The sequence below is a fragment of the Netta rufina genome (assembly GCF_964035555.1).
Source record: "Netta rufina genome assembly, chromosome: 9".
Taxonomy (NCBI): domain Eukaryota; kingdom Metazoa; phylum Chordata; class Aves; order Anseriformes; family Anatidae; genus Netta; species Netta rufina.
The window spans coordinates 16,167,811-16,193,812 of record NC_140132.1 but is presented as its reverse complement, the minus strand read 5'-3'; the positions used below and the strand labels follow the sequence as shown (position 1 = coordinate 16,193,812).

The 26,002-nt window shown below is 47.1% G+C and overlaps 1 protein-coding gene across 12 annotated transcripts in view; it reads left to right on the top strand.

The window, feature by feature from the left end:
• The window catches only part of LPP (LIM domain containing preferred translocation partner in lipoma), a 317,139-nt gene that overhangs the window by 94,349 nt on the left and 196,788 nt on the right, over nt 1-26,002 (top strand). For all 12 annotated transcript variants that reach the window (XM_084292045.1, XM_084292042.1, XM_084292043.1 and 9 more), the window contains one exon: nt 20,884-21,085. In XM_084292045.1, coding sequence (XP_084148171.1) covers nt 20,893-21,085 — 193 coding nt within the window. In that variant the 5' untranslated portion in view covers nt 20,884-20,892. The remainder of the gene's footprint in view (nt 1-20,883; nt 21,086-26,002) is intronic.

The window sequence follows — 26,002 nt, the reverse complement described above, 5'->3', positions numbered from 1 at the left end:
GGCTGCGTTACCCGACGGGCGCTGCTCCTTCCTGAGGACCCGAGCTAGCACTGGAGACGTAGACAAACACCCAACGCTGAATTACTGCCTGGAATGCCACCGGCTGCCAGATCTTTGATAGCTTGTTTTTAATGAAGATTCCTCCTGTAATTCCTAGAATATCTTGCAGTGCAAAAAATGAGCCGTGTGTGTATTTTGCTGTGGGCTGAATTTTTCCTGCTCTTCACAGTTCCCTCCGTGAGCAGGGAGGAAAGGGAGGGGGAAGCAGCTGACTGCTTTTTTGTTGTTGTTTTTCTATTTGACTTCTGTGAAATATGCAGCGATCAATCGCTCGCAACTAACAAAATGTTTTTGTTTCCCTTCGCAAAAGCATATGGGAACTGCAGGAAAAGCATATGGGCGTTTTTAGGAAAACATATTGGTGAATGGACAAATTATAGCGGTGCCAATATGCTTTGGATGTCTGGCTAGACCACTACTACTACCACACTTGCTGGCATGCAAACCCATCCACAAGATTTCCAGCATATGAGCGGTATGTAGCTGCTCCTAGGGAAACGCAGGCAGTGTTGGATCAGCCCCACGTGGAAATAGCATTGTGATCCATCTTCAGGGTGCGTGACTGCCTCACCGTGTCCCGGGCCGGGCTCGCTGCTCGTGTCTGTGGCAGCATATCCATTCTCTCACAGCAGACTGAGCCCAGAGCTCCACTTGCAGCTGGCTGTAAGTAATGGTAATGGGAACCATTTTTCTTCCTAAAGCCCTTGACTGCGGTCCTAATAACACCTGAGCATCTTGCAAACAGGCTAGGCAGCCTCGGGTTTTCTCCTGCTGCTTTGTCAGGCCTTTCTTTGCTAGCCGGGGCTTTATTTTTAATTTCTCTATCCTGTGCACAGCTTTTGAGGAAATGCAAACCATTTGCATTGCTGATGGGCCCGGTCCTGGTTGCTGTCGTGCTGCTGAGTCAGGGAAGGGCCCCATGAGCTGAGAGAGGCTCCAGGGGTGGGAGGAAAGGTATGAAATGGGCTGGTTTGGCAGGGCAGTGCTGGTGGCTCACAGCATCCCTGCGGCTCGGGTTGCTCTCCTGCAGTCCCATGCAAGAAAAAGTCCTCAGCAGCTCCCTCTGGGCAGCCCTTCCCTCTCACCTCTGCCTGCGATGGGCAAAACGTAGTTGGAGACTAAGGGATAAGCAAGACGCCCGTGTGGGCACTCATTTGGATGTCACTTTGTTTATTTTGATTGCGATCCTGCACTCTCAGATATCCTGAGTGGCAATTCAGCACCTTTTAGCGTTCTTCCCCTTACGCCAGCTCCAAGACGCTGTGCTGCTGAGTAATTTTACCTTATTTAATGTAGCCACTTTCCTTATAGCTCTTCTGTTCCGTGAGACAATTCCCTGTTTTATTATGCAAACAGTACATTAAGATCCTTGTGGGCCAAAGTTCCCAGCAGTGCTCAGGATGACGGCGAAGAAGTAGGTTGTTTCAGAAATAACGATCCTCTCCTCTACAAGCCGTCTTGGAGTTCTGCTTTAACTGCTTTTGATATTATACGTGTTTTTTAAAAAAAAATCCAGTACTTCCTAAATGTTATAGAGCTCAAAAAATACACTGTATGCCTTGTCACAATATTTAATACAGAGTGCTATTTACAGTAATGAATCAAAATGTCAGTTTTTAAAATATGAACTGTCAGAGTGTTCCTACTTTGCAGAAAACTTTGATATGACAGTTTGTTAATCATATGACTATTACATCAAATGTGTCTCGGAGTACTTTTGCTCAACAAAGTCTTTTTTTATTCCTTCCCCTCCCTTTAGGCTGGTAATTCTGGTAGCGGTGTTTGACTGAATGCACTTTGATTAGAGGTCTGAAAAGCCCGGAGCTGAACGCTTTTGCATTTTGCAGCCGGGAGGTATCAGTGCCTGTCCTGATGCTGATCGTGGTCACCTAGCCTTACAGGTGGCAGAGGCTGGTTAGGATCACCTTCACCGTATTCCCCCAGTCTTTGCCCCGAGCCTGCTGTGGCTGGGAGGCTGGGGTGCTCTGATGTTGATATGCATGGCTGTAATGTGCATGGGGAGGGTGGCAGTGGAGAATGAAATAAAATGCTGTGGGTGAGCAGAGCGAGCCTTGCTTTGGGTTTCACAGCGCCTTTCCCAACACCAGCCCGGGGATCTCTGCCCAACGTATATGTATTTATTACATATATATAGCTTCAGCATGAAGGGCCAAGCAAAATCCTGCTCGGCCTCATGGGTTTTGTGCCCTGCAGTGGTGGCTGTGTGGGGCAGGCTGGTGCTGCTGCTGCAGGAGGAGGAGGAAGGGGCCGGGGATCCCAAGTTCCTCTCCCCAGGGCTTTGGTAACTCTGACCCATGAGCCAGGTCAGCGTGTGTGTGCCGTGAACTCTGCTCTGTAAATGCAGACCGGGGCGCTCAGTGCTCTCTTGTGTTCCTTTGTTTGCTTATCTGCAAAATGGGAGTAATTAATTGGTACTAGTTAACCCCGGGGAGTCTCCTTAGAGCTGGATTACTCAAACTGCTGCGCTTCTCCATGAAGATGAGGGGGAGCTGATGTAGATAACAGTGCTTTAGAGGACAGCCTCTGGAAGGGGAGGCTTACAGGGTGCTGATATGAGGACTGGAGCCTGGGCAGGCATCTCAGATGTAGCAGAGCCCCATACCTCTGCCCATGTCTTTGGGTCGCCTTGCCCGGGGCATCAGGTGGATTCCCGTCACTTGTTCATTGTGTGTCTGCTACAAGCACAGCATTTCTCATCTGGAGTTGGCCTGGCACGGCTATGGGAATAGGAGGAGCCTTAAAAAGGCAAAAATGATGTATCAGCAGTTCAGAAAAGGCTCTTACGCAAACAGGGATGGTGACAAAGTGCCCATGGAACGGGGCTGCTGCGATCCACCCCGCTGGGGGGCAGTGGGGCTGCCACCTCCGAGCGTGGTGGCTCTGGGATCCACCGACAGGACAAATGTGAAGGTGTCACTTCCAAAACCACACCTCTGTCAGCTTCACTGGGCGAGCTGTGCTGCTCGCTGCCTTCCCTCATCCCGCTGAGGAAAATCGATTATTATTCAATTTTCGTTTCAGACAAACCACGTTCTTAGCGTGATGATTTTTCTTTTATTATCGTTACAGCAATGGATGGAGAAGGAACTCTAACAGATGTATGATTAGCAGGGCATGAAATTAAAAATGTTTGTGTACAACGAAAAGGTTGTTTACTACCAAATTCCTCATCTGAAAATTAAGCGATATTAAGATTGGCCATGAGATTGTGTGGCGGGCACGCAGCCCTGTTTGCTCCCCTTCTCCCAGCAGCATCAGCAGAAAAGTAACAATCTTTTAGAAGTTAGCTTTATTTAAAGAAAAAATAATAATGCAACTGAAAGGTCAGTACCGGCCTTCGGAGGCAAATTATCCAAAGAGCTTGTTCTGCTCTAGGACCAGCGGTGTCAATTCAAGAAAATACTTTGACTGATGCTGAAGCCCAATTGATGAGGGCAAATCGAGCATTTTCTATCAAAACACTTCTGGCTGGACAATAAGGTTTTGATTGAATCATTCAGAGTGTGGGTGTGTACGTGTACAGAATGTATTTGTTGTCAAAATGCTAAAAAATACATGCTTGGAGCCCCTGCTGCAGCATGCCCGGAGAGGTGCACGTTGGTGCTCAGTCCCTGGTCCTTTCCCCGTCTTGTGGGACAATCTTTTGCCAAATTTCAGCTCATCAGGTCATGAAGCCTGGGACTCCCCAAGGCCCCTGGGTGCTGGAGCAGAGCAGAGCACGGTGCTGCCTCCTGGGGTGCGTAGGGTGGTTTTTTAGTTTAGTTGGTTTAAAAAATCCCAGGTTGGTTTTTTAGTTTACTTTTTTTTTTTCATGGTAATGAATTTTTTTGTTTGAGAAAATGCTTCTCCTTCCTATGAGCTCTACCTGAGATTCATGGTTCTCAGTTCAAGCTGCTCTTCCATGACTGTCTTTAAAAATGTGCTCATGAATTTTAAAAGTGCTGAGTTAAGAAATGGCTGTCACAAACACATTGCTCATCTGTGTCATGCCATGGAGGTAAGCCTGGTCCTACCTAGGATTGAACATTTCTTGAATACTTTGAGTTTCACACCTACCTCCATCCATCCTTTATGACTTCTAAAGACTTTGCGGCCAAGTTCAAGGCTGATGCAAGTGGAAGTCTTTAGGACTGCTCATGTGCAAAGTTTCACCTGGTTAAGTGTTTGCAGGACCCGGACCTGAGGCAGCAGCGTGATGAATTCGGCATGCCGAGCCCGGACGGCACTGAGCAGAAAATAGGAAGAGGGCGAAGAGATTGTTCCTGTGCTCTGGGAACAATTGAGACAGAAAATTGCTTCCAGGATTTTTTCACTTTTCCGCAGAGGGTAATCAGCCTGTGTAATTCTCTGCCACAGGAAATACTGCCTGAATCTGTTACCCAAAGACAAAAAGCAAAGTTAGATAGCAGCTTGAGGAGCAGAGGTACTGCAGGGCAGGGACTGTTCTTACCCTGCTTTTCTAGGTGTAAATGCTGCTCTGTATGGCACAGGAGGCCACAGTGATACAACTGATGGGGCAGGTAATTGTGCATGAGCTTATGTACTCGACGTGTTCCTGGTACGCAGTTTGACCGATCTCGAGTATTCGGTGCTCTAAATAGGAAGGTAAGCTCGTATGCTGAGACTGTGAATGGAGATTTGCTAAGCATCGTGCTCAGGGGGTAAGCCTGAGTCTGCAGGGAAGCTCAGAGCGGTCCGGGGAGGATGTTGGCTGCCAGGTAGCTCCAGTCCTGTCCCTGGTGCAGTTTATATCTTTGCTCCATACAATTAAGAAGATCCTCATATCTGCACCTTTATTTGTTCATCTGGAGGATGGGGCTTCACTTGGGCTGCTTGCAGGCTGTCTGTTACTGAAGCAAGGCCTTTCAGCCACATGTCTCGTTGCAGCTTTCAGGCGATACAATTTTTATTTTTTAACTTGAGCGAGAATAGTTGTGGCCAGATCACCGCACGTACATTACGCCTGCTGGCCACCAAATTTGATTCCCAAATTTCCATTAGCAGGTCATATTGGACAAAAGGATCTTGGGCTGCTAGAAGAGAAAAGAATAAGACAGAACCCAGTTGGTGTGGGGTTATCGGCTCTGGATGTGATTGTTCCTGTCTGTTCATCTGGGTAATGTTTGCTTTTGTGTAGCATTTGTCTGCATCTGTGCTTCTGTGCACATGGGGAAAAGGAGGACAAATATCACTGGGGTAGATTAGCATTAAAAAATAGTTAACTGATCAAAGCCATAAAGTTTGTCCAAGTGAATTCTTCAGAGAAATAGCTTTGAATTTTCCAAGCAGCCGCAGGCCATAAAAGCGAAGCACTATCACTCAGAGATGCAAAAAAAATCCCCTTCTGTTGGAGTGTTGGACCTATTTGTTCCCTTTTAGGAGGGCGTTCAAAATGTTTTCTTAATTTTCTTCAGAACATCTCACTGCTATCCATCATGAGCCTTCGCCAGCTGGGATAGCTCCGCTCCCCATTAGCTTTAACCCCGCACTGAGAACGTGTGTATCCATCCTTTGCTTTTCAGATGCTTTGCTAAAAGTACATGTGGCAGGATGGCACTTGCAGAGCTCTCTTCATCCCGTAGCTCCAAGTGTCATAAGGAAAGGGCTAAAACTTCTCCCCAGCGTGTAGGAAAGGAGGTGGTGACGAGGAAGGGAGGACGGAGGAGGTGGCTGGGTTGCACCTCGGAGGATGCCACGCTCTGCCTCGGTGCAGCATCGGTCCTGTCCCAGCCAGAGCACCAGCCCCGGGGCTGGGGAGCAGGTGGGGCAAAACTGGGGGAATTTGGTTTTGCTTGAATGGAGTAAGACGAGCGCATTGTTTTGTTCCTCAGAGAAAGTTATTGAGGGCTCATAATGAAGGTTAGGAAACCAGCCCCTGGGAATTGGACACATAAATTTGCTTTATGCTTATGAAAGTCTCTCTTTCACAGCGGTTCACTTTGTTGTTTTTTTTTCTTAAGATGCACAAAAGTGAAATGCTGCCGTATGATCCATAGGCGGAATGTTTGGATCATTAACAGGAAGGAAAATTGCACCTCACGAGGTGCTTTGTAGTTGAAGTGCCTGTCCTCCTGCAAGGACTCAGCTGTCCTTCTCAGCACCGGTCTTCTCTTGTAGGGAAATTTTACTGCCTAATATCTTCTGGCCTTTTAATGTGCTTTATTGTAAGCCCGTCACACAAAAAATAAAGGCACGTATACTTTTTGCTCTTGTAAATGTTGAGTGTTAGGGCCCAGAGGGAGGGCTGTTAGTGGCTGTGTCCCGGGTGCCTTTCAGGCAGAGAACTGCCCTTTTGCTTCCCTTCTGAAACCTGGAGTCTCCTTCTCCAGATAACCCAAATTTTAATATGACCGTGCTTACAGCTTTTTCTTTTTCTTCTTTTTTTCCCCCCCGAGGCAAGTTTATACACGTCCTAAGTAGCTTCTTGTAGCAACTGAGGTCATCGTCGTAACAGGTGGGCAATGCACGGAGGGCAGAGCTGTGACTGAGGGGCAGGACTGCAGCTTTTGGAAAGGAATTAGATCCTTGCACAGGTGGGGGCATGACATTTGTGTGTGCCATGTATACACATCCCGGGCTTGGTTTCTGTGGTGAAGCAGAGATCATTTACCCCCAGAGCAGGGCCATTTGCTGGGATGAAGTCATCAGCGTTCGGTTATTAAAGCAGTACAGAGGCACATCCACGTACAGGACAGCACAGAGGAGTTGTGGATTTCATCCCTCTCCCCTCTAATCATACTTCTCATATAGGCTGCGTCCTGCCTTCAGATGGAAGCAGTCCTCAGCTATCGATAATACGGGCTGAAATTGAATCTGAAGCCTAGGGCCTTTCTGCACAGGGGGAGTATTGTGAAACAAAGCCAGGGTGTGAATTTAAAGTGCAATAGCTATTCCGAGCGCACTTCTCATGTGGGCAGCCTTATTCTGCTCTGAGAGGGCCTTTGTGCAGTTCTGCTTCATCCATTGCCAAAGGCACTCTCAGAGCAGAGAGAAGAATGCCCACACAGGGAGCGAATAGCTTTTCCAGGCTATTTCCCCATGCTGAGGAGTCCCAGGAGATGCGCCTGGTTTCATGTCCCCATGAACGTTGCGGGAGCTTGCCCTTCAGCTCTCTCTTCCACCGGAGCTTTCACGTGGGGGGACATCCTTTGAGGTGGGCAGTGGTGGAGCTGTGTCTTCTGGACCTTCCTAGGTTCCTTGTGCATCACTCGATTTCCTCAAGTTATGGGACTGGACTCGGGGATATATGGGGTCTTCTCGAGATGTTGCTGGGTGTTGGGGTTTGGTGTTGTCCATCAGTACCATGGTGTCCTGCCGTGTCCTGGCTGCTGGAGAGGGCTCGAGTGTGATCATGTCCGTGCTCATGTGTTGTGCCTTGTCGTCCAGAATCATCAGGCAAACCTGTGCATGGGGTGTGATCATTATCTGAATATTGCTGAACAGGAAAAAAAAAAAAAAAAAGCCCATCTGTTTTACAAAGAGGCAGTGTAAGGAGCAGGCTCTGTGACTAAACAAATTCACATCTGTTTAGCAGAACCATCAAATGGCGAGCAGAGGGGCCTAATGCGAATCACATGTTAAAACCACAAGTATGAGTGAGATGAGCTGCAAAAGAGAGAGCCTGGAAGTGTTGATCCATGTGAGCAACTGTTGGTTTCTCTCCTTTCCCACTTTCCTGAGCAAACGATGTAGCATCGGGGAGAAAAAAAAAAAAAAGAAGTGATGTGCACATGTGTATGCATGTCTGTGTGCATGCATGTGTGTTCCCTGCAGGATTAAATAACCACCTTCTATCATCTAGAGCCTTTGGGTCATCGCTTCAACTGGAAATCAGGAGGGTGATAGAATTTAGAGTGGACTGCAGAGGAGAAGCTGGCTGTGCTTGTGTGCGGAGAGCAGGTGAAGCTGGTCCCTGGTGGCTGCTTGCTTTAAGGAGGGACGTGCCTTGGACGTGATTCCTCAGGGTGATGTCTCCAGCAGGGCCATCTCCAGGAACCTGATGGCAGCAGCCTAGGAGCTTCAGAGCACTGGTTATGCCTTCGTATGCTCAAGCTAGCTTCAAAACACAGATCGTGTACCAGTCCTAACAGACTGCATCTTTCCACAGATCAATTTACTTTGTTGCTTAGGTTTTCCCCTTAATGTTTTAAGTCCTGCAGAAACAAAGGGCAGCTCAAGTTTCCTTACTGGTTGCCTTTGCAGTTTTATTTATTTATTTGTTTTTTATTTTTTTTTTCAGTGCCAAGAACATATCAATACAATTTCAAAACATGGTGTTTTTATAACTTGAGGCAGCAGTTTCTAACTCAAAAACAAGAAAGCTTTGGGGATGTGCGCACAGCTCAGGTACCTCAGTTACATTATTTGGCTGGTCCCCATAGCACCTTAAAGAGTCCATCAAGAAGGGAAGGAGTCTTCCCTCCCGTGAGATGTCATGAAAAGAAACCTGAAATAATTCTAATCTCAGAGGTGGTTTCTTGTTGCTGTCTTCCTTTTTGTCCTGGATATTTTGCAGTGCGAGAGACCGGACTCGTAGGCACGACGAGTGGTGATGGATAAGCCATTAGCCCTGATTTGCAGATTCTGGTCTCCTGCAGCTCCGTGTGCTTTCTTTAGCTGACAGAGCCTCGCTCATATGGCTCACCTGGGATGCGAGCTCTGCAGGAGTCTGCGGGAGGTAATGAAGCACTTAGAGGGGCTGGTGGGGTTGGAGGTCCTTGGGGAATGATTAAGGTGTTGGCAACTGCGTTACTTTGAAAGAGAAATACGTGCTTTACACAGCGAAGGCGTGCTGAAATGCCTCCGACCACTTACTGGTGGGGGAACCTGCCTTGCCTTAGACCTGCGAGCTGGCAGGAGCAACTGCTGGAGGACATTGGATTAACTGAGCTGTGTGCACTGCCCAGCCACGTGGCCCAGCTGCCCCAGCAGCATCCGAAAACAGAACCCAAGCGGCCACCGGCCTTGGCTCAAACGCAGCAGCATAATGCCAGCTCTGGGTTTATTAGAAGTTTGGTTCCTCCTTTCCTCCAAAAATTCCCTGTGCTCACGATCCACCTCATCCATGTCACAGCTGGGGAACCACCCTCGGCTGGAAGCTCTTTGGCACAAGGCTTGGTACCGATTGCTGGGGAAGGGAACAAAGGGCTGAAGTGGTTCATCAAAATGACAAGACACCGGTGTGATAGTGGTGTAGCACCTGGAATGACTTTTCTTTGATATGTTGCACTTTTTTAGCAAAATTGTGAGGCCAGCCTGGGTGCCTGGCTGAGTTAGCTTCGTTGCTGGCCCCGTGGTTTGCTCAGCAGGGGAGCAAACTGCTGGTTTGCTCCCAGAGCTCGGGGCACAGCAGTTGTTGAGTGAGCAGACACTGACCTGACATGGAAGAGCAATAGCTTACTAGGATGGTCCTCAGTAGTTTGATGAGTTTGAAAGCAGAATTGAAAATTAAATCCCGACCACTTGTCTTCAGTCCCCAGTTTCTATTCAGAGCAGAACTAATGCCCTGGAGCTACTACAAGGGAGCTTTATCTTGGTGTGCTCGGGAGTGTCAGCACACTTGCCTCAGTTCTTAATGTTCCTCTTTGCCCATTTCCCCCAGTTCCAGAACATCCCTCTTTGAGCAGCCGTCTGCTCAAACAGCTGCATGTTGTGCTTACTGCGGATAGCCCGGGGTAGCTAACATCACCTCATAACTTCTTCTTCTAGCCATGTGTCCGTGGACAGTCTGGGGTTCCCTTGGCTTAGGCATGATCTCAAAATACACCTTCTATTCTGCTGTGTGCTGCCTCTGATGAAAGAACCTGGAGGATACAGTGGATGCCAAATCAAATGCGAGTCTACTGTACGCTGTGACAGCAAATAAAGCAAAGTGTGTGCTGGGTTGCTTCAGGAGAACCCGAGGGGGATCTGGAGGCATTATTGCTCCCCTTTGCTCTGTGCTGGTGAGGCTGCTGTCCTGTCATGAGTCCTCCAGTTTCACTGAGGTGTTGCAGAGCTGGAGAGAGCCCAGAGGATGGCTGCGGGAGACTCAAGGTCCTAGCACACATGGTCTGCGAGAAGGCTGAGGGAGCTGGGTTTGCTTAGCCTGGTGGAGAGGAGGCAACAGTGACCCAATGGCAGCCTGCAGCCGCTCTCTGGGGTGTTACAACAATGTCAGAGCCAAACGTTGCTGTCCCAATGGCAAAATAAAATGCCCTGCATATACAGAGTGGATTGGGAGATTCAGCTAGAGAGCTGGGAAAATAGTGCACACCTGAACAATTTACCAGCCTCGGTTCTCCGTTTTGGAGGTTTTCAATGACAAAGGCACAGCAAGCCTTATCTAGTGTTAGGTCAAGCCTTATCTAAAAGCAGGACTCGATAACCAGCAGAGATCCTCTTTCTTTCCTGAGAGTACCGTGTGCTTTCAGTTTCTTAAAGAAGAAAGCACTTTAATCTCTAATTTTGCTTTGTGTTGCAAAAGGGAGGTAGGAATACATTAGGGTGCTGGTCTCTTGAGAATGTCAAATCACCTGTTGTGAACTTAGAGAAATGTAGTCTTTTTCTGACTGTTTGCACAAAGGGGTGTGTGTTCTTTTCCTGCAGTTTCCAGGCACTCAGATATCTTGCTTCCATTAGCAATCTCTCTGCAGCATCAGTTCCCAGCCATCTGGTAGCAATCACTCTTCTGTGTATTAGGATATAGGATTTTCCATAGGAAAAAGGCTATTTCCCCTGATTATTTGCAAGGTGCCATGGGCTGAGCTGCCAACAATGAGGCACAGGTTGGTGCAGTGCTCAGGAAGGAGAAGAAAGCATCCAAGGGTTTGTTATACACCAGGCTGTGACTTCCAGGACGGCTTGGGGTTTGCCATAAGCAGTAGCGTACCTACACCCCCACCAGCCTTGCTGGGTTAGCACCTCAAGCTCTGCTCTGTTTCTGTGTTCACTATCAGTTTCCCCCTCTCTGCTGGGCTCAGGTCCCTGCTGTTCTCCCCAGGCTGAGCCGTACACACGGCTCTCTGCAGAGCTAATACAATTAGCTCCGTGTCAATATGCTGCCACGGTCCTGTTGGGTCCCACTGGGGTCTTGTTGACATCTCGCTGCTGAGCTGAACGCCAGTTCCGTATGGTTCCTTCTTGTTTACAGGCACTATCAGCATCCAAACTGCCTGGGTTTGCTCTAAAAGCTTTAACCTTGCCATCTTTTGTGTTGTTCTGGTTTCTTTGCTCTTCTGTGGGACCTTCTTGGTAGACCTGATTCCAGTACGTGTGCACCGGCTGGATACGCTCTATTGTGTTTGGCAGCTCCTTGCTGAAGTAGGAACCCAATTATGGAGCTATACCATAGGCACGACAACGAGTAGGGCCACAGCAAGAATAAAGGCAACTTTTTTGGCAAAAGGATCTTGAAAATAAATTGTGTGTATAAGGGAGCTCATGGTCTGAGACTCCCCACAGTAACATCTCTGCGTCATTCTGCCTGATCTTTTGCTATCCTTATCAGTGTATTTCCTTCCTTGTTTTCTACATAAAATTCTCAAACATCCATCTCAAACTTTCCTTTGACAGTGCAGCATCCCCCTCACAAACTTGTAGGTCAAGTTACCAGGAAGAAAAGCTTAAGAACTGGAAGAAATTTGCCTGGCTCAGAGCTACCTCCTGGCTCAGCTCTCAAGGTTCAACCACAAACTTTGCTGTGTCTGAGTAAGCATTTTGGGCAGGCCACCAGGTCTACCTCCTCCGTTGCAATTGCCCTGGGGTTTGTTGTGACCACAAGTAGCTAAGGCCTCGGATTAACGTTTTATCCAATATGATCGTGTTTGGAGTTGCTGAGGATTGTCTCATACCACAGGAGTCAGAAATCAGCCTGCTCTCTGGCGAAATTGTAATGCGGTCATTAGAGTTGTATTAGATTAGATAGATCTATCTATCTCCAGGGAGCCAGTACTATCTCTTTGTTTCAATGCACATGGGCCAGTCAAGTTCAATTTATTAGTTTTTTAAAGCCTAGTTTGTCATCCAACACCAGGATGTGACATGGCTGTAAAAGGAAGATCTTGCTCATCAGTTTTTATGGGTGTGTTTTGCAGCAGCAGTCAAATTCAAATAGCCTGCATCTAATCCCAAAACTACTAATGCAATTATATTGGGGGAAAAAAGGGAGTTTTATGTTTAGTTTGCCCTTCTACCTTTCCCACCTTTGAGGTTGATATGAGAGAAACAAACCAAGAAGGAAGCTTAGAGAGGGGTAAGGTTTTGGTTGATGCTGTTGTCCCAGCAGCAGGATTTTGGTGTAAGATGAAAGTGGTGTTGGGTTGGTATCTGGTGCCTTTAACCTGCAGGAAGCATTGGTAGCAGAGATCTCTAACAGATCTCCACCATCTCTGCTATGGACTCGCCATCTTCCTGTTACGCCTGATTGATACTGTAGAAGTTAGAAAAAGAAGTTATTTTCCAAGTATTTGTTATTTCGTTAGAAGAATGGGCTCAGTCTGTATTTGAGAACTATATTGCTGTAAACCCTTTTGAGGGCAGATAAAGCCGTAGCTGGAAGTCTCAGGTCTTAAAGTGTTGATAATTGATTTTGGAAGGGATCTCTGGAGGTCATCTGAGCAAACCCCTTGCTCAAAGCAGGACGAACGCTGAATTTAAGTCTGGTCTTCCGAAGGATCCCATGAAAATTTGATTGAAGCTGTTAAAGCCAGAGCAAGATGATGCTAGATTATATGAATCGAGGAATAATTCAGCACAGGCAGTGCTCTAACTAGGTTTCTTTCTCCTTTAATTCCTGTGATTACATTAGTGATGTCCCATAGCAGGAAGTTGCTGAATGCTTTCAGCCCCGTTTAACTGAAGAAGAGATTTCAATTTTTTTAAATTTTTTCTTTTTAAGGGGATTGAGCTGAGGATACAAAACCCAGCCCTATCCAAGCAATTGGAAGAAAATCTAGGTCTAGGGGAGAGAGAGATTTCAACTTGCTCCAGCTGACAGCTGCTGTAAAAGACTAAAGCAAAACACGAACAAATGTCCAGAAACAGCGCGAAATATATGCAAGCAAAGAAATTAATCTCAGGGAGAGATCTGCCCCAAGAAATTCGAGTCCATGTGCATCAGTTTGTTGTTTTTTGTTGTTTTGTTCTTTTTTTTTGTGTAAGGTTTAAAAAGACGGTCACTGGGCTCATTGACTCCTGCTAGCTCTCTGCTGCTAAGCAGCGACTGGGGTCACGTCATCCCCCTCAGTAATCCCAGTGCTCAGAGCTGTTCTTGTGGCTTTTCGGTTCTCCTGGTTGCTGATGTGATGTTTGAGAACCCAAGTCAGTTTGCCACTGGCAGCATCTGAAGGAGGAGCTTCTTTGGGCTGGTTAGTGCTACAGGCCTTAAACTTTGTGAGATGTTGTGCAGATCAGCGAGAATTAAGGGGGTTCAAAAGGGATCACAATTTCCCCAAATCACATAATTTCCCGTATGATGTAAAATTGATGAGGATAAATAGCACCATATGGGAAAGACATCCCAAGAGGGCTTGGGCTGAGTTTGTAAGTAGCTATGGTACTTCCTATGTTTGGTTAAAGCCCTCTAATGAGACCAGAATTTTGACATTATGTCCTCTTTTGGAGACCACAAGAAGCAGGAAAGCTTCATGGCTAGAGATCACTGGCCCTAAATGGAGAAATAAATTAACTTAACATTCAGAGTGGAACGATGCCAAGAGAAACAAGCAGCTTTGGGAGTTTATAAAGAGCAAATTTCTCTGGTCAGCCTCAATTACTGCTTTTGGATAATTAGTGGAGTGGAGGTGATAAGGACAAAGCAAAGAACTGTATTTCAGCAGAGCGTTTGGGTTCTGCTTTTGGAAATTTCAGGAGGGGAAAAAAAAGAAGAGTAGAAATGTTGAGTGTTGTGGATTGTACCTGTGACTGAAAGGGGCAATGTGTGGCACGGTTTTTCATCAGGACGGATGTCTCCTTGGTTCAGTGCTAGAACTTGTCTTTAAAACTCTTCTGGAAGATGAAGTAAAGCCAGAATTTTTCTCTTTGAGTCCTGCTGTGTGGATGGAAGAGAAGGGAGCATGGGGAGATTGCCATCTGCCTGTCTACATGTAGCTCTTGTAAGCCCATAGAGATGAACTTTGCTCATCCAGCGGAGGAGAGGCCTCCATTCTCTTCCTGAATTGCATCCGAGAGAAACCACTGGTTTCCAGCTGCGTCTTGTGTCAGTGACAAAGTACTGGCCTCCCCGTATCTTGTCATCCCCGTGGCCTTAAGGCTGATGGTTAACTGTGCATGGGTGATACTAAGAACATTATGGGTCTAGATCAAGCCAGTGGATTTAGGAAGGAGTAGGATGGACGACAGAGCGGACTGTCTGGAAGAACAGACTGTTGTTCCTCGTTTTTTCTTAAACACTGTTTCTACCCACTGCATAGCATTAGCTTAATTAACTCAGGGACAAATTCTTCAGTCTTGGCAAAGCCCATCAACATCCAAGGAGTATTTGGTCCGTGTTACAAATATGAAAATGAAATGAAGATTTATTTGGGTAACAGTCTAATCACAGGAAAGCCAGCCTGCCTCAGAGACAAATGTACTAACAATTTCAGAATAGACAAATTGGTACTCTACCCTTCCATTGTTTATCTGATAGCAGGCTAAATTGACTTGGAACCCTCTGTTTTACCTTTGCTTCTCAAAGATGAATGACATCCTGTAATTAAAAGCAAAAAAAAAAAAAAAACAACCAAGCCGTTATGTGCTTTTAAAAAAAAAAAAACACATTAAAAAAAAAAAAAAAGCCTTGTCAGGATTTTATTAGCCTGGCATTATCTTCTGTTGATATTCCTGGTCTGATGTTTTTAGATAGTGTGGTCTCATCTTGGGATTCGTGGATTCCAGTTCCTCTGCTGCAGTGTGTGCTTTCATGGTTAGAATTTTCTAAATTTACAGCATTAAGATTGTCCTAATGATAGAACCAGAGCACGCTGTTTTCCTTATTTATTCAGTGTGATTTCACTCTTTGCTCTTAATGTTATTTATCATAGTTAGTCCGGTCTTATCCTCTACCTCCAAAAGCAGATGATGACTAATGCTTGCTTCCAAGGAAGGAAGGGTAACAGAACCTCAGGCAGCCACGGCTGAATTCAGTATGGTTTTTGTCTTTGATATTATTCATTGTATTACCCTTTCCATTTTTAGTTATCATTCTTGAAAAAATGGTCATATGCTAGCATCCACCATTTCACAAAAGGTTGCTGAAAAATTGAAGAGAGTTCAGAGTAAATACACGAGTAAATCAAGAGAAGTCTGTTCTTAACGGTGTATTTAATTGATACTTAATTTAAATGTTTTAATTTGATTTCACCAAAGACCTGGCTGTGTTCTGAGAGGATCTGCCTAAGGAGGTCAGTAATGCAGATGAGAGGAGTGTAACAAAATCCTGTGGTTGGAAGTGGAGCTCGATAAATTTAAGCCAGACATAAAGAAGAAGCTATAATTATGGTGCTTAATTGCTTGCCCAAACAATTTACCTAGTGTTGCGGTGGATTCTCCATTGGTTGCATTCTTCAAGTAGAGACTGCTTATACTTTCTAACAAATACTCTTCAGCTCAACAAAGCTTCACGGAAAAAGAGTTGGGTGGAGTTCAACACCCTTCAACACGCAGGAGGGCTAGACGAGATGGTCAACAGGACTTCAAAAGTGGTGACAGAAAGAAGATTTAGGGGAGTTTATGGGGTGAGTCTGTGAATTTGGTTTGAAGTGTTATTGCCAAGGCGTAAGGAGTCGCAGGAAAAAGTAGCCAGACTGGGGAAGGACCTGTTGAGTTACTGCTGAGGGTGGCTGTGTGAGAGGCAAGCAGAAATGCAGAAGACTTCAGACAAAACAGAGGGAAATAGGGCACAAACTGGGAAACGAGAGGTCACAGCTGCTGTGGGAGGATTCCCCGGGTCCCAGGCTCTGATGACAAAGATCATTCCAGACAGGCGGTATTAAATGTTGGATGGCTAGATCTGCTGGGAGGGGACTCGTTGAAGGGAAGCTGTGCCTGACGAATGCATTGCTTGAAGCAGAAATGTGAGGCAACCAGAGATTTAGCCTGCACCTCAGCTTTTCGCTGAGAGCTCTGTGATCCAACTGGTGACTGGAGCAGCAGAGGGATCAGGCCCTTAATGCACTGCATTTGGCATACGAGGAGTAACAGTAGCTGGGTTGGACAGCAAAAGGCTGATGAGAGTCACTTTCCTCCAGTGGGGGAATTGTTTTTTTGGAGAACTGGTGATTCATACTGGATCTGATGGTTTTTCATTCCAGCCACTATTAACCTTGAAGGAGGAGCTTGTATTCACCCACAGACATGGGCAATGCGGCTGTTTTAACAGCTCCATCATCCCCTGCCAGTGTGCATGCTCCCAGGATCTTTCTTCTGGTCCTGCTTCTTGGGTTCCCCCAATCCATCCATCCTGATGGTCCCTTCATTGCATTTTTCCTGTTACTTACCTCTCTTGAGCCTGCGACATCCAATGCAGCTTTGTTCTTTGTAGTTTTTGAGTTTCTCAGTGACTTCTGCCTTCTTGCTGTCACCAACTTTTGCAATCTTCTACATCCCACACCCAGCTAGAAACTTCTGAAAACTACACTATTCATTGTAGAACTGGCAGAAATATATATATATATTCAGAAGGAAACACTCCTAAGACAAAAGTGAAATATACACTTTACTCTTGCTGGTCATGTTTGCTATCCATGCAGAAGAGCATTGCCTTTACCTTTTGGAGTTTCTCGTCCAAGTGCAGGAAGCACAACGATGCCGAGGCAGTGACACAGATAAGAGTAAGTTTAGAGTAAGACAGGTTTTCCTGTGCTGTTCTGATTACTTGTCTACATCAAAAAATGTTAATCTGTTTTGCTCCAAAGAAGCTTCTGGTGGAAAATAGGCAATATTGTGGGAAATGGTGAGGGAGCACTGACTGCTTTGTCTAAATTAGCCGGAGTGCACCACTGTGGAGGAGGCTGCAGGGAGATGGGGTGCTGTGCTCCTTAAAAAGCCACAGACCCTTAGATTGCCTTGCCCTTGGCCTTTTACCCTAGGTACACAGTCATGTGCACTGCAAAGATTAAAAACGTTGAGGGGAGAACAGAACAAACCCAGAAGTTCAGCTTCAGCTGTTAAAAAGAAGTTAGTTCATTTTCCTTTTTCATCATTCTGCAAAGTAGTTTGGCTAAATTTAATCGAGGCTGGGGCTGGAACAGACGAGGAAAAGGGAAGTTGCTGAAAACATTGTCAAGGCACAGATAACAAAAACGAGTGACAGCAAATACATAACAGAAAATGAGAGGGGGAGAAAGAGGAATAGAAAGGCTAACAGGGAAACAATTAGAATACACCACTGCCGCCAAAACAAATGTGTTAGAGGGTAGCTGGGAGGGAGCTGCATGCCAACTTACAGTCAGCAACCGAGTCACAGCAGCGTGGTCTGCACATTCCCAAACTGCCCGTCAGAACAGGCTGCTCTTTAAGCTCGTTCCTTGGGATGTCACCTTTTGGTTGGTTGTCCCCAGCACTGTGCAACCTGCCTGCTGAAGCAGATATTCCTTGCATCTCTCAACCCGGCCCTGCCACCAACCTGGCAGACCATAAGAGCTCAGTGGAACCAAGGCACGTTGCCTGGGAGGTGGGTTAGGAAGAACTGGGGAGCTGCCAGGGCAGGAATGATGATCATCTTGTTAGTGCTGTTTGTTTGCTTTGAATCAGTGGGAAGGTAATGCCAGGGGTCTGGGGGAGCTCTTTACAGTGGGATGATCTTTCATACGAGATGTCAAACCAGGGGCTGAAAACCTGTCAGAATAAAACTCCAGGATGCTTGCAGCAATGGGCTAGGTACAGTCACCTTCGGATGTGGTAAGAGAGAAGAGCTCAGAGCTGTCCTGCTAAGGCTGAGCACCCACATTGCTGTCTGCTCTGAGGGTTGCCTGACTTGTATTGCCATCCTTTACGTCTTTGAATGACGTGTGAGGAAGATGTGGCAGGATAGGTCAATCTCCGTGCTTTAATGGTCATTTTCGTGGTCCGACAGGGCTGGTGTTGGTAACGGGAAGTACCAGGCCGCGGGAGCGTGGTTCGGCCCACCCGTCACGGCTGGTTTCCTCTGCAGCCCTGCGGGGAGGACCTGCCTTTCACTTCTTGCTTTCAGAATGATGCTCTGCACTGTCATCGTGAGCTTGGCCGGCAGCCGTATGTGGGAGGGAATGATGCATCCTTGCAGCTCGGCCTTCGATGGTTGTCTGACTCCAGGGTGCCCCTGCCACGCTTCCACTCATTTCATTTTGAGCCAGTCCCTCCGTGCTGGCACCAGTGGCCTCCTGCTCATCCTCCAGCGGTAGGGATTGCAAAACCTGTGACCACGAGCAGTCCAGCTGCATGGTGAGGGAGTGCTGGGGCTGATAGTTGGCACGTGGCGGTTCCTCTCGCACACAAAGAGTGAAGGAGGTGGAAAATGACCACAAATTGTCCATTTCCTAGTGCTGGGTCAGACACTGGGACTGGCTTTTCTTTGCAGGCTTTAAGGAGAAATGACTCCTCCAGTAAGAAGCTTGTTACCTGGAGGAGTCTTAGGCTAGAAGAGGCACACGGTTTGACAAGCATTGCTGTCAGCTGGAGGTACTGCCCCATGTGGAGACCTTGCTCCTTTCCCACTTCTGCCCCCCACTGATTCAGCATTACTGTCTAACAGCAAATTGCTGGGGCACCATTGTCCATATAGGAGTCCATCAGACTACTTTTTCTGGTTCAAATCCAAGAATCCTTATCTGCTTCTTCAATAAAGGACTCAACTGATCTTGCTCCACCATAAAGCTTCTCGGAGGCAGATGCTTTGCCAGCCAGGGTGAGTTGGCAAAATAGCTCCGTACCTAAACCCCAACTGCTTGGTCTTGACATTTCTAGTGACACCTGAGCCCAAATTAGGAGAAAGGGGAAATGAAGTGTGATATCTCTTTTTTTTTTTTTTTCCTAGGTAGACTTAAATGCACTGTCAGAAGTGACTTCCTCATGCCTAAATTTTCCATATAATCCTGGGGGCTGGTTGCAGAGCTCCAATGTTACTTGTTTCTAAGAAGCGTGTGTGCATGGACGTGTGCCTGGAAGTGTTCACTTCGAGGCACCAAGAACATGCGCAGGTAGGCAGGAGGTGGCCCTGCATTCCCCCACATATCAGTGAGGATCTCCTCGGTCTCTTTGTCTTATGGGACGTGGCGGAGGTGACAATATCAGTCATGCGTTTGCTTTCAGATTTTAAGCACTGACCTTTACAGCTGGCTATATGTGGCTGCACTTCTCAGCTTTGGAAATGCCTCCCTGTGAGACATTCAAATAGATGGCTGCATGCGTGACCACAGAGCTGTGTCAGAACAGCTCGAGAGCTGCTGCACTGTGGGGCTTGGTAATGATTTCACTCTGAGGGGGTGTACATCTGCCAGAGGCCATCCTTCATCTGTCCCCATTCATCTTCCCCACCCTGACCTCAGAGGACTGCTCGCACCAGCCACTAAAGCCCTGTGCTGCCGCGCTCAGCAGAGCTGGGACTCCCGAGCATCTCTGCCCTGGCAGCAGCGAGAGACCCCTCTGCAAATCCAGCCGTGCCTTTGCTTTGCCCTGCCGTGCCCAGCTGGAAATGCTTTTACGCAACAGCAGTCAGCTAATGTCTTCTCTGGCCCGGTGCTGTCTCTCGCACTGATCCTTTTCCAGCCTTTCTGATCTAAACAAATCTTTCCAGAGCAAGTCCCAGCTGTGCCTGGTTTCCAGAGCCCTGGCGAGTCCCAGCACCGAAGCAGGACACGGGCAGAAGTGACGGGCACTCAAGGGCTCCAAAATTAGCAGCGGCTTTTGTCCGTTTGGGGTCTTTATTTCCTCACCACAGCTCAAAACCAGCTTAGAGGCATAACGTGCTGGTGCTGTAGGACCATCGCAGCTCCCCAACGGCTGTGGCTTGTGTGCAGTGGAAAGCACTTGTTCATTGCAGGTCAGCCCATTACAAACAGGTTTTTTATGGGCAATATTTTCAGCAGCGTTGAGTCCAGTTCTCAAAAGTGATGTAGGCTTTTAAAGAGACCGAAGCCAAGATTTTCATAAATAAGTAATGATTTGGGCTGCCTCTGTTTTCTGTTACACAAGTTGAGATGTCTAAAAGGAGCCTGGTTGTCAGTGGTTTTGGAATCCTGGCGTTTTTTCAAAATTGACGTGCTTTTAAAATATCTTAAGCTGGGCATTCAGAAATGGAGGCATCAGGAAGGATTAGCTGCTTTTGAAATCCTTTTTCTTAAAAGTTTAAATGAACGACAGTGGGATTTGGGGCCACAAATGACATGTTGAAAAGTGCTAAAGGTGTATTTTGGAAGTGTGTCTGCCTGCCTGTAATGACACTTGTCCCCAGAGCACCTGCAGTGCTCTACGTTAATGTACTCACAAAAGCCTAACAGGGAAAGGCAAATACATCGCTATCGTGCTGAATAGATGGTGGGAGTGATGGGCTCCTCCGGGGTATCAGCCTGCCTCAACTCTGGTAAGAAGAGGAAAATAACAACACTCTTGCAGACACCAGCAAGGAGCTGATCAGTAATTCCAACCAACTGGAGAAAGAAATGCAAGTTCGGATCTGAATTCCTGTGCAGTGGGACCAATGTGCTTAAAGATAAACATGCAGAGGTTAATCACGTTACATATTTTGTGGGTTTAATTTAACAAATTAGCAAAATTTACAATTGTTAGCTCCCCAGCCTAAACTCCTAATGCATGTGCGATTGATCCTTGTTTGCCTCTCCTCAGATCTGAACCATGTCCCACCCGTCCTGGCTGCCACCCAAGAGTACCAACGAGCCTGTTGGCCACGTCACAGCGAGGATGGAGACCACGCATGCCTTTGGGACTCCCAGCATCTCGGTGTCCACCCAGCAGACGCCAAAGAAGTTTGCACCCGTTGTTGCCCCCAAGCCAAAGTACAACCCATACAAGCAACCAGGAGGTGATGGTGAGTAAATTCATTTAGGAAGCAACTGTCTAATTCAAGGGAGGTAACCTTTAACACAGACCGTGCTTGACTTTCTCTTGGCTCATGTGTTTGTGGCAGCCTCCCTTTTTGAGATCATTTAAATCAAGAAGAATGTGAAAGTATCTCTTCCCCCTTCCTCTGGCTAGCTACCTTCCTGAGGGGAGCAGGGCTGGAGGAGGACAGGGGGACAGATTTTTCTTGGTTTTAATTGGAAGCAGATGTCCTATCTCCAAGATCGGTGCTTTTCAATGAGTTTTGTATTTTTTTTTTTCTTTTGCCATTATGTGTTGATCCAAGGAGCTAGAGCTTGAGCACTCTCCTCGATGTTTCTTTTTGTGTGTCAGCACAATGGGAATCCTCTACAAACATGGGATGGAGTTTGGGATGTGGGTAGAGGTGTTAGGGCATGGATTTGGCAGAATGGTTCTAGGCATGCTTCCTCTCCAGCCTGCTGGTTTGATTCAGTTTTATTCTTTTTCATCTACTGTGGCAGGCTCTTGAATGTGAAATAACTTAATGGTATAATTATGTGGATATTTACACAACCATTACAGTAACCTCTGAAGATGTTCTGTCAGTAAAACAAAAGCCTACCGATCACCACATGTCAGCCGTGCTCTACCCCCTGCTTTAACAGCCCTGCTCTCTTCATGCAGTTGAGCAGCAAACACAGTTGTTGGGTTCCTGTTCTACGGACATGTGGAGGCAGGGATAAAAGCAGGAACAAACTCAGTTGTACTCAAGAAAGTTGCCAAACCAGCCTTTGATTTTCAGTTTTGGATGTGCTACTTTGTTCCATCTCCACTTTTCCTTCTTTTGTATCGAGTGCCGTAACATAAATCTCATCTGTATTTTTTTTTCCTTTTTCTACTCTTATTTTTTCAAATTGTGTGCATTTTCAGGAAGACTACAGGGTAACAGAAAGGGGAAAGAAAAACAAAGCAACATATAAAATCTCACACTTAAGCAATTTTCTAAAGTTAAGGGTGTTTAGTAGGAAAGTTGGAATAGTCTGACTAGTGCTTCGTTTTTTTCCCTCTGCCACTCTAACTTCAGAGAATTCGGAACGAAAAAAGAAAATGTGTTGGAGGGGAGAAACTAAGTCATATGCACCTGTTCTGTTGCCTTCAGTAACAAAACATTAGCAAGTAAGGGGAAGAGAAAGACATTTGGAATTAAAAAAAAAAAAAAAGTAAAAATAATCCATTTCTGAAGTGCAATGAAAATGTCACTTTCAAGTAAAGTGGAATTCTTAAAAAAAAATAAGATTGTTATTTTTTTAATTCCCCTAAAACTTAAAATAATAATGAAAAGTGACACTTTTATTTTTCCTCCAGGAAAACTGTTGTTGATCACCCACTATTTTTTGTCAGAAATGTCACTATGCCTTAATTGTTGATGCTTTAATTATTGTAGATCTGATAATAAGTGACTCAGGAACATCACCACCTTCTAAAAAAAAATCTGTTCCTTGGCATTTGGGGAAGGAGACTTCCCATAGGAGCAGAGCAGCACCCGGGTGCTGCAGGCTGAGAGGGGTGGGTGAGCCATGCAAGCGTTCCTCATGCAACATGGGCTACCCAGTCCTGCCAGCATCTGGTCTGTTAGAAATGGGGAGATTTGGGGAACTTACAGGAGACCTTTGCAGATTTGTATTTATTTTTTTTCCATATCAGTCCTCTGCCTAACATTATTCTGGGCTTTTAGAGATGCTGTCGTCACCAGACAGGCTTGGAAGAACTGAGGGATGGCGAAGACCCGGTCAGGGACTGGCTTAGTGATGTGATGGTGTATGGGCAGCTTAAGCTAATCCACTTCCAGAAGGTGACACGCTGCCAGTCGGCGTCAGCAGCTGGTGCAAAGCCATTAGCTCAACCCTATATAACCCTGAGAACACGAGGCTTTGGGGATCTGGCAGGTGAGGAGGGACAGCAAGAAAATATTTAGCTCGCCATGCCTCATTCACTTTTTATGGCTCTGTTCTCTCCTCCGAGCCCCCTAATTGTTTCTTCAACGACCTCTGTTGGTTTTGCAGCAATGATTCAGCCAGGGAGACGGCTCCGTGTCCTGCTGCCTAAAGGGGCACCACCTAAATTTGTTCAGCTGGGGCTTTCCCATCTGGTGAGCTGCAAGGCCGTAGGCGGAGGTGCTGCGGCTCCCTGTTGTACTCCAGTGTATTTTCATCCCTCCACTGGGAAGACACCAGAATGAAAAACCTGTGAGCCAGGCACCTGTGTGCACAAGGAGGGGCTGGACCCAAGTTCCTCCAGCCTTTGGCCTCTCATGTGGCTCTGGTGCCTCTGCGGTGGCCTTTTCTTGGTCCCAACTTGACTTTTATGCTTTTCTGTATCCCTGCACAAAAGCCAGCCAGGAGGTGCTGATGAAAACAGAACTTCGAAGCAAGTTAGAAATAGTTAAACGAGTAAAACGAAAACAGAAACCGCATCAGCCAGCGGTTTATAAAACAGGAGCATTTTAATGTGCTGGAAGCAGTCAAGACGTGCGTGGTTCAGACCAGCTAAGTGAGCAATTTTCTCGGTGGTGCCAGTCCCCCTCCTCGCTGTTTGCCACAGTGCCTCGCTGAGGCTTGTTGTGAGCTAGATTTGTCACCTCAGCAGAGAAAAAAAACAAGTCTTGCAGTCACAGGGATCTGTTTGGGGACCTTGGGATATGACTGTAGTAATAATAATAATAATAAATAAGAACACAGCTCTGAGTAACGTGCTGCATGGGTTTCTGACTAACAGCTAGCCAGAAAGGTGGGGACTGCTGTGTTTTTACAGACCCTACAAACAGCAGACTGGGCTTCCATGTGCTGTGGTCTGGGCTGGCTTTCTGGAGGATTTCGTGCTAGCCTGCCCTGTGGCAGCAGCTCGTGGAGGATTAACCTTGCTTACCCCAAATGCTTCCTCCCTGCTTTGCAGGGTCTGTACCTCCTGCTTTGCTTTAGCCTCTCTCTTTGGGGTGGGGATGAATTTCTGTGCTGGGGTTTCGGGCTGGCGGGTGGCAGCTCTTGCTGGGTTGCAGGAGCCGTGCTGGCACGGCGGTGTGCTGGGGCTCATCTGCTCCCCACCCTGTCCATATGGGCCCTTGCTGCTGCTCTTCATCTCCGATCCTTCCTCCCCGGCACGTGGGAGAGGGAGATGCTTTCCTCTCGCCGTCTCTCAGCCCTCTGCAGCACCCTGCCAAAATCCCTGCACGCTCTCTCCATGGGAAGAGTCACTGCTGGGGTCTGTTTTCAATAAGTTCAACCCAAGGGTGCAAACGCTGCTGCTCAGCGTGGGCCTGATCCTGAGAGGCGTGAGCGCTGCAATCCATCCCCGTGCAAGTGCCTGATGTCCTACACAGCTCCCTCTGTGCCCCCCAGGGGAAGGAGAGCTGCTCGGGCTAGGGGGAGATGGTTTTGTACAAGAAAAGCAAGTGTCTGTTGGGAGGAAACATAGCTGCAAATGAGCTAAAGTGGAAATCCAAATTAGGTGTCCAGACGTTCAAGCAGTAAAAAAGCTTGCGAGGCCAAAATCAGGAGTTTCAAAACTGTGCAGCCTCGGGTGCTCAGAAAAGCCCGAGCTGGGGCTCCTCAGGTTATCGGATGGCTTGAGCGCAGTCACAGTGTCAGGCTTTGTGGTGTGATTTGCCTTTGGTTTGGATCCTTTTGGTTTCAAGCTGGTTTTCATAACCGCAAAAGCTCTTTCCCCTTTGCCTTCCCCTCCCCTCCAAGTAAAACCCCGCAGACACGAAGTGGTGCAAGCCCGGGAGCAGCACGGGGCTGATGCAAATCAAGCACAGCCCGTGGGCCCTGGGAGGCTGCTCCCCAGGCAGGGGTGGGCTTTACAGCCCAGCATTTACCAGCACTGGGATGAAAAGTACCTCCTGGCTAGAAAGCATGGGGAAGGCTTCCATCTGTCCTCATCGTCTTGCAATATATTTCATTTGCAGGGATGTGACCAGGCGTGTGTGTGAGACAGATAGCACAGGTCCAGCCCTGGCCACAAAGGGCCATGCCGATAACATCCCTCCCAGGACAGTCGTGGAGTTTATGGGGTTGCACAGCGCTTGGGCAGGTTTCTCTGTTACCCTTTTGGAGGCTGTGAGGACAGGCTTTGCAAAATCAGCCACTTGAGTTTATGCCGCCAACTCCTTCTGAATTCTGTGTTTGTCAGTGCCGTTGTCTTTTCCTTGCAGTTGCCGTCCCTGGTGAATGTAATACCTGCAGAAACGATTAATATGGATTTAATAATGGAAACTAAACGAAGAGATGAGAATTAATGCAAGCTCTTTCATTCTCCTCCTTTCTTTCCTTGGGGGCACTTTCAGGTATAGTGAATGACAAGGCTCATGCGCAGGTCTTTGCGGTTTTCGTCTTTGTTTTTATTTCTTAAAACCACCTCCTTCCATCTACCCTAGTTGGAGGAGAGGGCTGCGACTCACGAGGCAAGGCACAGCAGCAGTGCTGGCTCCAGGGCGAGCTTATGTAGTTGACACCACGTCGTGTATGCTTGAACCTGGCTGATGCAGGTTTCCCAGGTCCTGACCCTCTCTGCCCTCCTCCTCTTCATCTATGTGGAGAATCTCGAGCAGTGGCTAATTATATTCTGCTGCCTCTGTAAGGGACTGGGAGCGTGAACTATCATGCTGTTTGTTTTTTCTTGTAGGCAAATATACCTAGTGGGTTTTGTTTACAGCAGCTGCTATCAGTATCTCTGTCTAATTTTTGAAGCCTGGGTATGGATTTATTGGAATAGACACTCAGTGTTTTAGCTGTGCTGTTCCCTGCTCTGCAGTCTTTGACAGTTCATAGAAACTAAACCGCTCCAGAGTCTATTCATTACTTGGATGAGAGCCCTGAAAGGATAAATTCAGGCTGACTTGGGAGATTCTGCATTTTTTCTGCTTTTT